Genomic DNA, 18,887 nt, shown 5'->3' on the forward strand with positions numbered 1-18,887 from the left:
CAAAAATTTCTAAGAAACTACTCATTTCTTCCATTAGTTTTTCTGCTGCCTTAACCCAAATCCCGTTATATATACTTATTATTTCTGTTCTTAAAGAGAATTAGTGACACGTTCGGGTCAACAAATTGGAAGGAAACCAGCGGGCCTAGATCAAATTAATTTCTTAACTGTCCTGCAAAACATTGCACCAGCCACAGCACAGCTCCGCTATGAATGTTGTTCTCAAACACAGGATAATTCAGTTGATGTTCGTAGGCAGGCGGAAAACACCTTGATTACTGCCTACCGATTAGTATCTGCTGCGAATAGGTGTGCTGGAACAGCTCCCAAAAGTCGTGTACTAGACGTACCAAAGACACCTTAAGTTCTGTCCTCTCCTGTAGGTACCGATTCCTCTGCAGGAAGAGCAGGAGCTATCGCTTTTCGTCCACTTCTCTGCTGGTGGCGTTTCAGTCGTGGGTCTAGGTGTCCTGTCCTGTGAAGGATGGACTGGCACCAGGTAGGACTTGGATAGTCCCCGTAGTCAAAAGATTCTTGGTGCTGTCTTCCCCCGAAAATAAAACTGACCCGGTGGGATTCACTTCACATGTTGGGGAACGTGCTTATCCTGTGTCAACAGGAGGCAAACGCAAAAAGATTATGGGTTATTCATCTTCGGCAGGTCTGACGGGCGACGAATAATGGTCCCCATAGGAAAATGGCAACACGGGACTGAATGGAACACCAGGTGCAGTCAGTGTGTGTATGCCGCATGTTGGAGGAGATATTCCGGAGCCACAGAGAGAACAGGGAATAGAAAAACGCCGATTGTGGTGCACTATGGAACAAACGATTTCTGTCGCCTGGGCTCCGAGGTCATACTTGGATAATTCCAACGACTGACAGAGAAACTTGAGAAGACCAGCCTTGTACACGGAGTTCCAGCAGAGCTCACAGTTGGTAGCATCGGCCCAGAACTGATTGTGGGCCCCTGGTTGCCAGTACGGTGAAAGGATTGAACTACTTTGGGGGTCATGTGATAAGACAGGCTACGACGTCCTGGACTTCCACCATTGAGTTGAGAGCTGTAGAGGACCCTCAGTGTGTCTGGAGAGCACTACACAACAGAGGCTGCTATCCAAGTAGCAAACGAGGATTCTTTAGATTAACCACTCTCTATGAAGTCCAGATAACGGCAGCTGTAGGAGATCCAGAAGTAATAATGTAACACCCAAAGGAATTTCCCCACCCCCTTCCAGTACACACACGGGCAAGAGAATTAAAACCCTCGTAGTAAACTGCCAAATCATTCGCAACAAAATACCTGACTTTGAAGCGTTCGTGAAAAGCAGTCAACCTCACATAGTAGTAGGTCCAGAAGCTAGTTCAAACTTTAAGCCGATAGCAGTGAGAGTATTAGGAAAAATATAAGCGAATGTCGCAAGAATACGCTAATGGAACATGGTGCCGGTGTATTCCCCACACTAGAGTAGAAACTCAAATCGCACAAGGTAGAAAATGAAGCTGCATGCTACATTGTTTGGGAAAGACTCTGCATCAGCATTGGGTATAATACTGTCGTTGGATCCTACTATCTTCCACCAGACGAACCTCCTGATGTAAGCAAAATCTTTAGAGAGAACGTGAACTGTCTTTTATGTAAGATCCCCGGTATACAGCATTCGTCGGCGGAAGCGTTATTCATCCAACAATAACTTCATAAAATTACTGTTTTGTTAATAAAAAAATGGTTCAAATGGCTCTGAGCACTATGGGACTCAACTGCTGAGGTCATAAGTCCCCTAGAACTTAGAACTACTTAAACCTAACTAACCTAAGGACAACACACACATCCATGCCCGAGGCAGGTTTCGAACCTGCGACCGTAGCGGTCGCACGGTTCCAGACTGTAGCGCCAGAACCGCTCGGCCACCAGCGGCCGGCTTTTGTTAATAGTAGGGGTGAGAAGATATCCTGTGATTTATTACTAAATGCCTTCCCTGAAAGGTACTGAGATCAGATTGTTCAGAATCCTACTTATGACGGAAATTTTTAGATCTAATGGCAAAAAACAGATCTGACCTGTTTGAGAACGTCCACATTGATAATGGTAGGAGCAACTACGAGTGTGTTTGAGCAACAATGATTACCCAGTTGCAAAGGGAAACTGAAATAAGCAGAAAGTATTATACTTACAGTAAACCAAGTAAAAAAACAGCATTGTCATATTTCAATGATGAACTTGGAACTCTTAGCACAGGACAGGTGCACGTAAAAGAGCTATGGCTCGCATTTAAACCAGTAGTTGACCATTCAATGGACAGATATGTACCCAACTGAAGACTTCATGATGACAAGGACTTTCCAATGTAGGCAGTCACTGAAAATAAATTTCTAAAGAAACAAACACTGCTGCATGATGTAAAAGGTGGCATGGTGCTATCAATAAAGATATGCTAAATAATATGTGTTTTGCTGTCAAGAGAGCAATGCGCGAAACCATCAATGAATACCGTAGCAGAATGTTGGCGATCTTTGCGAAAACCGAATAATTTCTTATCGTATTTAAAAAGTTGTTCGTGGCATCAAAGTTATATTCTGGTCACCCGCGGATGAGACATGAACTGAAAATGAGGGTAACAAAGCAAAAGCAGAAATGATTAACTCTGTTTTCAAATGTTCCTTTACAAAGAAAAACTCAGGAGAACTGCCGTAATTTAATTCTCGTGCCACGGAAAAAGTGAGTCCTTCAGTATTACTTGTAGATGCTGGTTACAGACATTAGTGGCAGGGTCATTAAGAAACAGCTGAAACCATTAAAAATCAACAACGTTCCAGAGTCCAGAGGGTCCCCTGTCAGACTCTATACTGAACATTCAGCTGAATTAGCCCCTCTTTTAACTATAATCAATCATAGATCCATCGGAAAAAAGAACTGTGCCCCGTGGTTGGAATGAGAACAAAGATAATACCCGCCTACTAGAATGGTAATAGAAATGGTCTACAAAACTATCGTTCAAGGGCCTTGCCATCTATTTCACGGAGAATCTTAAAGAATATTTTGAGCTAAAATATACACTACTGGCCATTAAAATTGCTACACCAAGAAGGAATGCAGATGATAAACGGGATTTCATTGGACAAATATATTATACTAGAAATGACATTTGATTACATTTTCACGCAATTTGGGGGAATAGATCATGAGAAATCAGCGCCCAGAACAACCACCTCTGGCCGTAATAACGGCCTTGATACGCCTGGGCATTCAAATGGTTCAAATGGCTCTGAGCTCTATGGGACTTAACATCTATGGACATCAGTCCCATAGAACTTAGAACTACTTAAACCTAACTAACATAAGGACATCACACAACACCCAGTCATCACGAGGGAGAGAAAATCCCTGACCCCACCGGGAATCGAACCCGGGAACCCGGGCGCGGGAAGCGAGAACGCTACCGCACGACCACGAGCTGCGGACGCCTGGGCATTGAGTCAAACAGAGCTTGGATGGCGTGTACAGGTACAGCTGCTCGGCCACCATTGACTAGACGTTTTCAATTGATGAGAGATCTGGAGAAAGTGCTGGCCAGGGCAGCAGTCGAACATTTTCTGTATCCAGAAAGGCCCGTACAGGACCTGCAACAGGCGGTCGTGTATTATCCTGCTGAAATGTAGGATTTCACAAGGCCCGGATGAAGGGTAGAGCCATGGGTCGTAACATATCTGAAATGTAACGTCCACTGTTCAGAGTGCCGTCAATGCGAACAAGAGGTGACCGAGACGTGTAACCAATGGCCCCCCATACCATCACGCCGGGTGATACGCCAGTATGGCGAAGACGAATACACGCTTCCAATGTGCGTTCACCGCGATGTCACTAAACACGGATGCGACCATGATGATACCTGTATTCATCCGAAAAATTGACGTTTTGCCATTCGTGCTCCCAGGTTCGTCGTTGAGTACACCATCGCAGGCGCTCCTGTCTGTGATGCAACGTCAAGGGTAACCGCAGTCATGGACTCAGAGCTGATAGTCCATGCTGCTGTAAACGTCGTCGAACTGTTCGTGCAGATGGTTGTTGTCTTGCAAGCGTCCCCATCTGTTGACTCAGGGATCGAGACGTGGTTGCACGATCCGTTACAGCAATGCGGATAAGATGCCTGTCATCTCGGCTACTAGTGATACGAGGCCGTTGGGATCCAGCACGGCGTTCGGTATTACCCTCCTGAAGCCACCGATTCCATATTGTGCTAACAGTCATTGGATCTCGACCAACGCGATACGATAAACCGACCTTTTTAGTGAAGTGCTGTTTGTGTATGAGAAATCGATTGGAAACTTTCCTTGTGTCAGCACATTGTAGGTGTCGCCACCGGCGCCAAAATTGTGTGGATGCTCTGGAAAGCTAATCATTTGCTTATCACAGCATCTCCTTCCTGCCGGTTAAATTTCACGTCCGTAGGACGTCATCTTCGTGGTGTAGCAATTTTAATGGCCAGTAGTGTACTAAAATAGCTCGAACAGAATGATCTCCTCAATGCCAACCAGCATGGATTTCGAAAAATACATAATGTGAAACCCAGATCGATGTTTTCTCACACTACGTACTGAAAGCGATGGATCAGTGCTGTGAATTGCATGCAGTATTTCCCAATTTCGGAATGCTATTTGGCTCAGAACCGTGCCTACGTTTATTCTCAAAAGTACGGTGCTGCTCTTTACAAAACGAAAAAAAAAACGTATGTCTTGTGACAAGTAACAATGTGTCATAGGTGGAATCGACCAACTCCTGCAAATAGCTGGATGTAACGCTTTCTAGGGATATGAAATGGAACGTAACCTAGGCTCAGTCGTAGGTAAAGCAGGAGGCAGGATTCAATTTATTGGTAAATGCGGTGGAAACGGAATCAGTCCCAGAATGAGAATGGCTACATATCAGTCCTACAAACCATCCTAGAATATTTCTCAGGTGTGTGCGCTCAATACCAGGTGGGACTAACAGGGGCTCAAATGGTTCAAATGGCTCTGAGCACTATGCGACTCAACTTCTGAGGTCATCAGTCGCCTAGAACTTAGAACTAATTAAACCTAACTAACCTAAGGACATCACACACATCCATGCCCGAGGCAGGATTCGAACCTGCGACCCTAGCGGTCACGCGGTTCCAGACTGAAGCGCCTTTAACCGCACGGCCACACTGGCCGGCTACTAACAGGGGATATTGAAAGTATAAACAGAAGGGCAATACGAATGATCGCAAGTTTGTTCGGCCCATGAGAGAGTCTCAGAGAAATGCTGAAGGAACTGAGATGACAGACTCTCGCACATAGACAGACTATCTGAGAATGCCCACTTACAAAGCTTCCATAACCTGCTTCAATAGACGACTCTAGGAATACTCTACACCCGCCTACTCATCGCTTCCCCCGGAACAGTGAGGACGAGGTTAGAGTAATTAGAGAGGCATTCAAACACTTATCCTTCCCCACACTCTATACGTGAATGGAATTGGAATGAAACCATAATAACTGGTACCTTCTGCCATGCACTTCACAGTGGTTTTCAGAGTATGGATGCAGATGTCTTCAGTCCAAATTTTACAGACTTTATCAATCAAAAGATACTTTCCCTGCTAAGTATGATAAATGTCTCATCACACATACATCTACCAATGAAACAAGTATATATTTAATCTGCTGTACATGAAGGATTTTAGATTTTTACAGCATTACAGGCTTACAAATAGAATCTACTACTTACAGTGAAAGAAGCATTGAACACGCTAGGTGACGGTTTATCCAGTACTGGAGTCGGGGGCATTCCTAATCTCGTGCGCAGCAGTGCGATCACAGTGTCAACAGCCGCCTGCGCAGACGACATGTAGCGTTCCCAAAGCACACGGCCCTGGCGGCGCATCGCCAGCAGGTCTGCGTCGCCCACAGCACTTATCAGGAAGTGAAGTTCCGGGACGCGTGCCTGTCAAAGAGCAAAATATTGTGTAGGTTGGTATAAAAAGTGAAATAAATTAGATTAATTATTCATTCCATAGACCCACAAAAGAGGGAATCCTTCTGGGTGTGGAATATGTCAGGTAAACAGAGGGAATCCTCCTGGGTGTGGAACATGTCAGATCAACACATTACAAAAATGTAATTAGAAAAACTTGAGTTTCATTAATTTTAATCATCCTCAGTCAATAAACAGTAAATTTATGTACATGAATCAAATTTAAACTTCTAATATTTACAGGTTTAATACTTACAGCTGCTTTCATTAAAGCTATCATTCAGACATTTGGTAGTTTCTTGGCTATTACAACCAAGTATTATCCAAAATTAAAGTAAATTATTCATTTCAGTGATCCTCAGTTAAGAACAGACAGATTATGTACAAGATTTAAAATTAAACCTCCACTATTTACAGACTTAAGACTTACATCTGCTTTCCATACATCCATCATTCACATAGTAGGCAGTTACTTGGCTGTTACAACCAAGTATTGTTAAAAATTAAAGTGTAATAAATTTTCATTGAAATGGTCTACTGCACTTCTTGAGAAACTCATGGATGGAATAGAAGGATTTGGCCACCAAAAATTCTTTCAAATTATGTTTAAATTGTGCCTTGTCTGAAACTAAACTCTTAATGGTTGCTGGTAGCTTATTGAATATATGCGTTGCTGAATACTGGACTCCTTTCTGGGCAAGAGTAAGTGATTTTAAATCTTTATGTATATTTTTATTATTCCTGGTATTGATACTGCGTACTAAGCAGTTAGTTGTAAACAGAGATGTATTATTTACAACAAACTTCATTAAGGAATAAATATACTGAAAAGCTGTGGTTAATATGCCCAATTCTTTGAATAGGTTTCGACATGATGATCTTGGATTTACGCCACTCATTACTCTTATAATGCGCTTCTGTACTCTAAAAAGTTTTTCTGTATTTGTGGAGTTACCCCAAAATATGATACCATATGACATAATGGAGTGAAAAAATGCAAAATATGCCAGTTTTTTTTTAATATTTGTATCTCCTATGTCTGACATCATTCGCATTGCAAACACATTCTTGTTTAGGCGCTTTAGCTGTTCGTTAGTATGTTGCTCCCTAATGAATTTATTATCAAGCTGTAATCCCAATAATTTTACACTCTCAACTTCTCCTATTTCCATGTCATCATATTTTACACACACACCAGAAGGAAATCTCTTGGAAGTTCTGAACTGCATATAGTGGGTCTTTTCAAAGTTTAATGACAGTGTTGGTAGCCCTGCACCAGGCGAGACGCGTGAGTTTTGTGCTGTCGTACAGATAAGTGATTTAGAGTGTAATCAAACTCTGTTTAGTTCAGGAAACTAGTTTAATACGTGTATTAGTGTGTTTTGCAAGCTTACTATTAAAGGTTTCACTTCTCTTTGCGTATTATTCTAGAAAACGCGAAAGAAACGTAAAGTAGGGTTACGATCGTATTCTTGCATTCATTTTAGCGCAGTAAAACTTATAGAATCTCATTTAATTGTTCTGTTCCGTTCCAGCAAGTTAAGAAAAGCGTATCCCTTTCTTGTTTAACTCTTACTTTGCGATACAGAGCGTAAATTTTAAATTCCGGTATCTGGCAACTTTATACATACGATAGTAGCTTTGTACTTTGTACAACCTCAACTACCCGCCACACACAAATGCAAGGGCAGAAATAATTCACTTCGTGGCACTTCAAGAAGACATCCCCTAACTTACAATAACACAGAAATAAAACTTGTCATAATGACTCTTACTGCAGACTACCGTCACAATTACCTCCACAATTGTCGCTGGTTTCAATCGGTAGCAAAACAAGCGGGAGCACACATGTCAGCGGACACACGGTTTTGACTTGGCAACCATTGAGAACAGAACTCCAACTGCACACCACCGCAAAGTGCGAAATTGGCGCAGTTATTCCGTTTATGAATTAAAAAATGTATTAAACCACTTAAAATTCACTGCCAGTTGACTGAAGTGTGTGGAGTGTTGTGTTCTGCCCACTCGTATCATATAGGGTGCCTAGGAAAGTGCTTTCTCGGGTCGCTAAACAACAATTCAAGGTCCATGTAATGAATGCAGAGTATTCAAACCCTAAAACAGGCATTAGCAAAACTAGCAAGCGAGCAGTTTCTTCAGTGCTACGTCAGTCCAACAGATTTTTTGTTCATTTGCTTCTTCGTGGAAATCCCGTGAAATTTCAGTTGGACACGGGTGCCTCTGTTACATTGCTGAATCGTAACACATGTCAACTGTCCCCACGCCTGTAAAAATCTAGCACTCACCTGTCGTCTTATAATGGACAAGACATTGCCGTTCTTGGAAAATGTACTTTCCCTGCCATGCATCGCTCGCTTACGTGAACAGTGACTTTTACGGTGCTACAATCACGCGATTGTGAGAACATATTTGATCTTAATTCATTTGATTTGTTTGGCTTTAACATTCAGGACAATGTGTTGTCAGTGTCTGCATTCAATGCAAAAGGTAGTGTAGCTAGCTTGCTGAAAGAATTCCCGAAACTCTTTTCTGAAGGTTTAGGCAAGGCTAACAATTTTGTTGCACATATTACCACGAAAGAGAATGCTCAGCCGAAATTTTGCCGGGCCAGAACTGTTCCCATTGCATTACGGGACAAAGTCGCTGCTGAACTTAAAGAATTGCAAGATAGTGGAGCTATTGCACCCATACGAGCTAGTCAATGGAGAAGTACACGTGTTTTACTCCCCAAACCTTCCGGTCGCATTCGCCTCTGTGTTGACTTTAAGTCTACGGTCAACCCACAAACTGTGGTTGATACTTACCCATTGCCACGCCCAGAGGATCTCATGTATTGGTTAGACATTGGTGGCTACACTTCAAAAAATGATTTTGGCGACGCGCATCTACAAATACAGCTGGATGAAGAATCTCAAAAAGTGTGTTCAGTGAATAATCTTTTAGGCTTGTTTAAATATTTGCTTTTGCCTTTTGGCAGAACTTACGCACCCCCAATTTTCCAACGGTATTTGACTGTTGTTTCGTGTGTTATCTGACGCAGGACTAAAGCGTAGGCGGGAGAAGTGTGATTTTTTTTAAAGCTTGAGTTGCGGTAATTTAGTCATGTTATAAACAGTCAAGGTGTACATCCTCTTCAGTCGCCTTTGTTAGTCATTCGAGATTTGCCAGTTCCTCGCAATGTCACAGAATTGATATCAGTTTTAGAGAAATGAACTATTATATTCAGTTCAACCGAATGCTGCACAAATCGCTGCTCCATTGCATAACTTGCGTCGCAATAATGTTACCTTTGTTTGGACAGATGATTACCAAGTAGCTTTTCAAGCATTTAAAGATGCATTGCTCAGTGACCGATGTTTGGTTCACTTTGATCCTGACAAATCAGTTGTATTGCAAGTTGACGGTTCTTCGTACGGAATAAAACATAGTTAGATGCTGTATGCAATTGCGTTCGCAGAATGTTTCAAATTCATATGACTACAACTGAGTTCCGTTGTCCGACACAATGACTTCAGGCAAATCTTCGAGGCAAAAAATAGAGGACAGCACCTGAATTGTGCTATGAGACGTTGTCGAGTTTATTGGCACAGCAAAAGGAAACTTGCCATATGAGTCAGCCACAATCAACCAACGAGTGTTTCAAAAAGGTCCTGCAAAGTTTACGTGCACACGTTACCATTGTGATTGCGACTTAGGCCATGCACAGAATGTTTGTTGCAGAGCGGACTGATTTTCCGCACATGCGTGACGTCATCTGTTCCCTTGCAAGTACAGTCTCTGCGTGCTAACTGTTTCTTATGAACAATCCTCCAGTGTCCATGGTGAAGTAACTGCAAAATGGAGGGTGGCGCAAGGATGTCTAGAACGTTCGCAAGTGGTGCAGAAAGTTTACAGCTGGTCGTACTGAAAATAACGACGAACAAAGGAGCAGGATGCAGACAACATCCGATGATACAGTCACGAAGCTGTGGGAAACCAATGAGAGACGACCGGTGGATTACCTTGGATGAATTTTGGTTCCTGATGTTTCCCAAAGCTGTACTCATAGAATTTAGTCAGAAAAGCTGTAATATCGGAAGATGAACACAAGATGGGTACCGCAAACACAGACGGAAGACCACAAACAGCGATTAGTTGCTTATTCTCGTGCATTTCTTGGCCGTTATGCAGACCAATATGACTGCTTTTAGTTTTCACTCGGTTGCCGCAAGTGATAAAACATGGGCTTTCAACTTTACATCTGAGAACCAACGAGAATGACGTGAGTGGTGGCATTCGTCTTTACCGAAGCCGCGAAATTTCAGTGAAGTCATGGCACCTGTGTTTTCCTACTGAAAGAGAGGGTGTTGGTGGTCGGGTTAATTCCAGCTGGAATCACAATAAAAGCTGACAGATACCGCAAAACACTGAAAAAACCCACACCAACAGTTCGGAACGGGAGAAGAGAAACGTCGTCAATTCACTACGGCAATGTAGGCCCTCGTGTCACTCGCAAAACCGCCGCTCTCCTGCAAAAGTTTGAATGGATCATCACCTGCCTGCCCACACCATAGTTCGGGACTGGCACCCAGTGAGTAGCAGCTGAACTTTTCGTTGAAATAACATTTGGCTGGAAGATAGTCAAAGATGTGGTTCATCGCTTCCTTATGCACGTGGTGGAAACCGGTGTGTCAGGGTCATACGGTTAGTGTCACAGTGTCTACAAAAATGCATTCACTGAAATGGAAAATGTCTAAAGAAATACACGCATTTGCTACCTTTATAATCTAAGTATCATAGAAAATAAATGTTTTTTGTATTTCTAAAAAAAAGGAGACGTTCTTTTGGAATTAACATCATATGTAAAAAAAGTAAGGAGAAATTTGTTCATATTTAACTACTCAGATATGCAATCTGATAAATGAAATAGCGTATATGATACTAGTCATAATAGCAGAGCAACCAGTCAATTTCTAGTGCTGTGTAGTGTCCATGAGTCACTAAGTTACATAGATTATAGAGATGGGATTTATAAAGAAGTGGAAGGATACACATCGTCAAAAAATCTGAAGGTGTCGCCTTCTGTACGAAGTACACCTTGATGTTTATTAGTTCAGTGTTTGACACTGAAAGCATATCAAACATTCATTAATGAAACTTACTACCTTTAGACATACAAAAATCTGAGTGTGGAAAATATGCAAAGGACTCAATAACAGTTATACTCATATTAATAACTTGAATACAACGTATTAACGTTCCACAGTAATATTTATTAGTTCTGTATGAACCAGCTTTAGGATTCTTAGGTCATCATCAGATAACTTAATGGTGAACAGATAGTCCACACAACTTCAGTGAGAATTCATAACTGTACAAAGATATGTGATATTTTATGACTATATCAATACAAAACACAAGCATAATATAATACCGAAAGAGACAGTGAACAAATAAATCTTACGTTACAGTATATTCAACACTATGTGAGTGTACAAAACAGAAATGTTATACAAGTGAGTAATGGCACACACCACTATGTCTTAAGGACCGGCCGAAAAACGGGAGGGGAAGAAAGACGCCTATGGAATGTGGGTGTAGAACAGTTACAACAAGCTTATTAACTAGTGGTGAGAGGAATAATAACTGGGTGAGTCATGGACCTGTGTTTGGTCATTAAGGGCCAGGTCAGGATTCTTTCATTGGTATTTATTAATGGCCAGAATTTCAAGTCAGGTTAATTTTCTTCCTTTTGTTCCTTTATGGAAACGTCACATTTGAGATCATACGAATGGCATTCATTCAGAGCATGTTCAGCAAAGGCGGAGTCCTTTCTCAGTCTCCAATTCCTTTCATTCTCAGTCTGCATAGTGTCCTACCTCGTTGACCTACGCATAATTTATAAGTTGTACGCATGTTCTGAGTCACATGTTGCCACGTATCATGTGCTCTTCATTCTAATGCTGAACTGCATAACTTCACGAATAATCTGTAGAACTAATTATTACGGGGAACTTGCAATAGCTCAGACCAAAACATAGTAGCAGTGAGATTGTCACTGTAAGAGTACTATTCTACAGCTAAAAATCTATAAGATCTTTTTCCTCAAACTGTAATGTAAAGAAAATATATTTTGTACGTACGAGACACAGAAGTGCGAGAAAGGAATGTTTCATTTGTGATTGGTAGAGGATAAGATCCATCTTATGAGACAGATTATCATTTGACAAACTTCTCTGTTACTGTACTGTTCATGATGCACGTATTACGTTAGGTGGCATATGTATTGATGATGCCAAGTTTCCCCATACACAAGTCTTAAGGACAACTTAGAAGCAAAATTATTTTGTATTTTATGTTAATGAATGATGACATCATTGTTGACGGTGTCATGAGGATGACAGAGAAGCTTTTATCGCCCCACTGAGAACGAGAGATCCCTTGAGACGGAGCGTAAAGTCAGACTGTGCGACGGTGAGGATGGAAACTAGTCGTTTCCTTTTGAAAGTAACCGTCCAAATACTTGTCTTAAGGTAAAAATATCATCCTCTATTTGGCTGCAAAACAAAATAAACATGCTTTGCCTCTGGCAAGCAGCAACATGTATTTTCCGCTGGGCAGTATCCAGCACAGTGTTTTTATCAGTATTCTCTAGTTTGCACTGCTACAGTCATCAACTTTATACATAAGAAATAAATGTAAAAAAAGAATGGAAGATGTAACAGGCTTAATGAGTGTTTGAATGTATAAGCGAAACAAATTTGGGACTGGAGAAAGTGGTTAGTCATAGTAATAATAGTAGTACAAATAACAATAGCAACAATTGTTATTATTATAATAATTATTATTTTCTGGCTCACAGAGTTTCATGTACAGTACTGACATAATAATGGCTTAAACAAAAAAGTATCACTAACTAAACTGCATCCTATAGGAAACCGATGAACTGTTCAACAGGTGTTCAATGTAATTGATTTCTGCAGCTGCCAACACAGCAAATAACGCTGCAGGCTTTTCTCAGTTCGTCCTGGAAAAGGGTGGTTTCGATGTGATTTCTGTTTCCACCGGGTATTTGGCCGTGTTAACAATGTAGGAGGTTTGCTAATGAAGGGTTTAGGGTAGAGCAAGAACTGTAGAAAAGTGACTTGCTCTGTTTTGTTGATAACTGATTCAGTCATTGCAGGAACGTCATAAGTTAACTTTTTCCCAAAAATGGTTTATATATTAGAACTAGGTGATGAAGGGTAGCCAAATTAATACATGCAAGTAGATAGTAGCCAACCACCAAATGACGACTCTGTAGGAGATCGAAATCTTCCATTCATGAATAAAGGCCATGAGTCATTAACTCAAGCACTTTTTGCAGTGACTATATAGAAGCGTGATTAATTGAAAACAAAAGACATTGGTGGCTTGTTACAGCTTTCACGTGTATTTTTTTTTCTTGCCACGTTTGACAAACTGCGATAATCCGATTAGTCGTTCGCTGTAGAAGACCCAAAAACCTTTACTATGGAGTTTGTGAAGCCTTTGAACGCAGTGATGTCTGTAGGCTGAAGTTTAACTGCATGCAATATTTACATCACAAGATATCCCTGTATAGGATACCTTTTATCTGAAAAAGCTACAAGTCGATGTTTTTAACACACATAATTTAAACAGTTAGCACTCACTCTATCCAAGGAAGTGGAAATGAAGTTGACACATTTCTATACCGTTATATCTTGTAACATATCCCGAAAGATGTGAATGTGCTTCACTTGTTATCCAATGGGTGTGTTGGCCATAATAAGAATAATACAATGATTCACTTCAACACTTGCATGAAGTGGTAGGTTTAAGAAGATGAAACTTTAGTTCCTAATACAGCATATTTTTCTTACAGATAGTGGATGTGGGACTATAAAGAAGTTGGTGGACCATCGCGAGAGGACGTCGTATGTAACCGAAGAGTATTCTATAGTGATAAAAAAGGCAGCAAGTAAATTCTCAGCGGAAACTATCGATTAACATGTCGGTAGTGGGGAGCGGGGTTGGTGATTATGACGATAAATAATCACTCCCATCCCGTCACTTTCTATGAATACTTCTATTCTCCCACAGTACACACAATGCGTGTAGCATAGAGCGCGCACTTCATAGAACTGATCTGGCAAAGATACAGCTGTTCCTGCAGCGTTAGGGCAGAGATATTATTGGGGGAGGGGGGGTAGAGCCAGTGGTTCTACGTCCCCACAAGTTTTTAAAAACTGGTGGCCTGTCTTTTTTAAAAGTCTTGCGTCTCCGAATTGAGCATGGAAAAATTTGCTAAGGAAAATAAAATTCCTTTTCCCCTTTCGAAATGGTTGAGTTTTGAGTATGATGCACATTATCCTGTGCAAATGATAACGCAACGGTTCACTGATGGTGCTGTCAGCTCCTTTACAGCTTCACTAAGAATCCTGCACTTCCCAATGAGTTAGCGTATACTGAAAAATGGGTTCCCTTCAACATAAAAAAGAAAACAAGATACATTGAATGTAAGATGTACATTCCACCTAAGTATGTGGAATTTTATGAGAAACTGCAGCAATGGCCAATAGCAGGGGGAACAAAAAAAGTGGCAATGATGATGAAGGAGATTAACTTGTTTTATTTTATTCTGCGTCAGTATTGTCATAAGAAGAGCAGCTACAGCTCAAAATGTGAATAAAATTCATGAATCAGCGAATTTTAAATTTACTTTTATAAAAAACCATAAATTATAAAAGAAAAATACACAGTACTACACAGTCCTTGAACACTGAATAGACGTTGACATAGCAACACCAACAAATGCACAGCTGGCTTGTAGGAACTTTTTGCCTTCTCCTGTAAAATTTTACTTTATGGCTCACGATATTTTTGAAAAGACCAGTTCAACTTTTATGTGAAGTGACTTTCAATGAACTGCTTTATTGATTGTCATGCTGGGTCGCAGTAGATTTTGAATTGTTCACTCTTCAACAGTAAGACGATAGTATTTGGAGGTAAGTCCTTCGTTAATTGAAGCTGCTATCGCGACTTCCGGTTCATCAGTTAAACAGACAAATTAATCATAAGTAAGAATAGCTCTGGATCCTTATAACTTTAATATATATGGTCTAATGTATATATTTTAAGTCTAAGCAGAAGATAAAAGTGGAACATTTATTTCAGAGGCAGTCAGTGTAATATTAGAAACGAAATTTGAAATATAAAAGAACTGTTAACTGTGTTTAAGATAATAGTTTAGCTGACAATGCTCTGTAATTATTAAAAGTGATTTAACATTGTAAAGATGCAGATATTTGGTTGGCACTCAGATGTTGTTCCAATTGGTTTTCCTCGTTTCCTAATCACTCAGTCGTGTTTGTAGAGGCTTGACGTGTGATATCAATATGAAAACTGATAAGGTTGGGGCGAAACAAGCGCTGTATCACTTGAGAGATACAGAGGCGAGCGAGTGTGCCAGGACTTACCCAGTTCACTGCTATCAGCACCACGTCATTATAACGCTCCTGTGTGTGGAATACAGGTATTGCACCATAATGTAAGGATGAAATTGAAAATGAAAGCAGCTTTTCCTAACTTTGTCAACATATGGTTCAGTAGATTAGTGTTTAAATTGTCAAATCTCAGAGAGATCAGATCAATATCTTTCCCTAAATTCCGTACATGGTTTTAAGAAGAAAAAATGGCGCTAAGTAAAAGCTAGAAAGCCAAAAATTAGTCAGAATGTGCAAATGTATATCAAAATCAACTGTTACAAATTTCAACTTCGAAAATCGAAGGCGCTAAATATTAGACTTAGAAATATGAACATTTGTATGAAGCTTCAGTTCAGTATAAAAACATTAACTATGTGACTCCATTAAACTATATTTAGTAGTCTTCAATTTATTTACTGAAAACTAAATTTGGAATAAAAACGTCCCTATTTGTAACAGATTAATTAAATTTATATTAATGATAGAATGTTTTGATTACAGCACCTGTTGAAACCCATTAAATAATAAAGCTATAACAAATTGCAACACTTTGATTCAAATACCAATCAATAGAAGGTCTCTTAAAGTTGCAGCTCAGAGGTCATGTTAAACTGTCGGTTTCGTTCTAAGAATTCTAGAAAAGTTTAAATGCAGGAGAGCTACAACGTTTTCTATGATTAAAGGCAACTTAGCTCCATTCTTAAAAAATTACAAAGATTTTAAACTGATACACAACACTCCTATAAAATGATATGTATCCGATAGTGCGGCCTGTTAAATGTTGCTACTTGCGCATAGAGCGGATGACGGCAGGTGTTACCTCCGGCGTCAGATGCGCCCATATATAAATACGGCCTGAGAGACACTCACTTCGCACCCAACTACCATACGGTCCGTGCCAGTCAAACGTCGGCTTACGCGCTGCATCGGGTGGCGTCACAGCCAGGCTGCAACTAAACTCACGTTTTCCGTACGAATAGGAAGTGAACTCACGAGGACAGTACTCCGTCCTATATCGCTTGGAAGCCGTGGAACTGACTGTGTGCCGCCCGTAGTGTTAACAAAACCGCGTCGCAAGTGGTGACATTATTTTACAATTTTATGGCGAGTATTAACTTTGATTATCAAAAGTGAAGATGAAAGACCATTTAATGGAAACTTAAAGTACAGGTCGCCTCTGAACTACTCATAGTGCTGTTTACGATAGAGACAGTCTTTATTGTTATTGTTGTTGTGGACTTAACTCTAGAGTCTGGTTTGATGCAGCTCTCCATGCTGCTCTATCTTGTGCACGCTGCACTCCAGTACTAAACTGGTGATCCCTTGATGCCTCAGAACATGTCCTACCAACCGATAACCTCTTCTAGTCAATTTGTGCCACAAATTACTCTTCTCCCCAATTCAGTTCAGTGCCTCCTCATTAGTTACGTGAACCATCCATCTAATCTTCAGCATTCTTCTGTATTACCACATTTCGAAAGTTTCCATTCCCTTCTTGTCTACACTGTTTATCGTCCATGTTTCACTTCCATACATGGCTACACTCCATAGATTACATTCAGAAAAGACATCCTTTCACTTAAATCTATACTCGATGTTGACAAATTTCTCTTCTTGAGAAATACTTTCCGTGCCATAGCCAGTCTACATTTTATATCCTCTATGCTTCGCCCGTCATCAGTTATTTTGCTCCCCAAGCAGGAAAACTCACTGACTGCTTTAAGTGTCTCATTTCTTAATCTAATACCCTCAGCATCAACTGATTTAATTCGACTACATGTCATTACCCTCGTTTTGCTTTTGTTGATGTTCGTCTTATATCCTCCTTTCAAGACACGGTCCATTCCGTTCAGCTTCTCTTGTAGGTCCTTTGCTGTCTCTGACAGAATTAAAATGTCGTCGGCAAACCTCAAATTTTTTTTTCTGCTCCATGGATTTTAATTCCTACTCCGTATATCTTTTGTCTCCTTTACTGCTTGCTCAATATATATATTGAAGAATATTGGGGATAGGTTACAACCCTATCTCACTCACTTCTGAACCACTGGTTCCCTCTCGTGCCCCTCAACTCTTATGACTGCCACATGGTTTCTCTACGAATTGTAAAAAGTCTTTCGCTCCCTATATTTTACCACTGCCATCATTAGAATTTGAAAGAGAGTATTCAAGTCAAAATTTTCATCAGCTTTCTCTAAGACTACAAATGCTAGAAACGAAGGTTTGTCTTTCCAAACCCATCTTCTAAGGTTGGTCGTATGGCCAGTATTGCCACTGCGTTCTAAAATTTCAATGATATTCAAGCTGATCTTCCCTGAGGTCGCTTCTACCAGTTTTTCCATTTGTTCTAAAGAATTGTGTTAGTATTTTTCAACAGTGACTTATTAAGCTGATAGTTCAGTAATTTTCACAGTTTTCAACACCTGCGCTCTTTGGAATTGGAATTATTATGTTCTTCTTGAAGTCTGAAGGTATTTCTTCTGTCTCATACATCTGGCTCATCAGATGGAAGAGTTTTGTTATGGCTGGCTATCAGTAGTTCTAATGGAATGTTGTCTACTCCCGGGCCCTAGTTTCGACTTCGGTGTTTCTATGCTCCGTCAAATTCTTCACGCAGTATCGTATCTCCGATTTCATATTCATATACGTCATCTTCAGTTTCCATAATATTGGCCTCAAGTACATCGCCCTTGTATAGACCCTCGAGATACTACTTCCGCCTTTCTGCCTTCCCTTCTTTGCTTAGAACTGGGTTTCCATTGGAGCTCTTGATATTCATACAAGTGGTTCTCTTTTCTCCAAAGGATTCTTTAATTTTCCTGTAGGCAGTACCTATCCTAGTGATACATAGTTCTATATCCATACATTTGTCCTCTAGCCATCCCTGCTTAGCCATTTTGCACCTCCTGTCGATCTCATTTTTGAGACGTTTGTTTTCCATTTTGCCTGCTTCATTTACTGCATTCTTATATTTTCTCCTTTCATCACATAAATTCAGTATCTCTTCTGTTACTCAAGGATTTCTACTATCCCTCGTCTTTTTACCTAGTTGATCCTCTGCTTCCTTCACTATATCATCTCTCAAAGCTATCCATTCTTTTCCTACTGTGTTATTTTCAGTCGTTCCCTAATACTCCCTCTAAAACTCTCTTAACCTCTGGTTCTTTCAGTTTATCCAGGTAACATCTAAGTTTTTGCAGTTTCTTCAGTTTTAATATACAGTTTATAACCCATAAATTGTGGTCAGAGTCCACATCTACCCCTGAAAATGTCTTACATTTTAAAACCTGTTCCTAAATCTATGCCTTACCATTATATAATCTATTTGAAACCTTCCAGTGTCTCCAGGCCTCTTCCAAGTATACAACTTTCTTTCATGATTCTTAAACCAAGTGTTAGCTATGATT

At 40.4% G+C, this 18,887-nt stretch overlaps 1 protein-coding gene across 5 annotated transcripts in view; it reads right to left on the reverse strand.

Moving 5' to 3' along the window:
* Positions 1-18,887, reverse strand: part of LOC126236071 (exostosin-3-like) — a 310,079-nt gene that overhangs the window by 168,703 nt on the left and 122,489 nt on the right. For all 5 annotated transcript variants that reach the window (XR_007544868.1, XM_049945127.1, XM_049945126.1 and 2 more), the window contains exon 3: positions 5,750-5,965. Coding sequence is in view for 4 of the 5 variants with exons in the window: in XM_049945127.1 (XP_049801084.1) it covers positions 5,750-5,965 (216 nt within the window). In the remaining variant the exon portion in view is untranslated. The remainder of the gene's footprint in view (positions 1-5,749; positions 5,966-18,887) is intronic.

The sequence above is a fragment of the Schistocerca nitens genome, chromosome 2 (genome assembly GCF_023898315.1).
Source record: "Schistocerca nitens isolate TAMUIC-IGC-003100 chromosome 2, iqSchNite1.1, whole genome shotgun sequence".
In the NCBI taxonomy this organism is placed as follows: Eukaryota; Metazoa; Arthropoda; class Insecta; order Orthoptera; family Acrididae; genus Schistocerca; species Schistocerca nitens.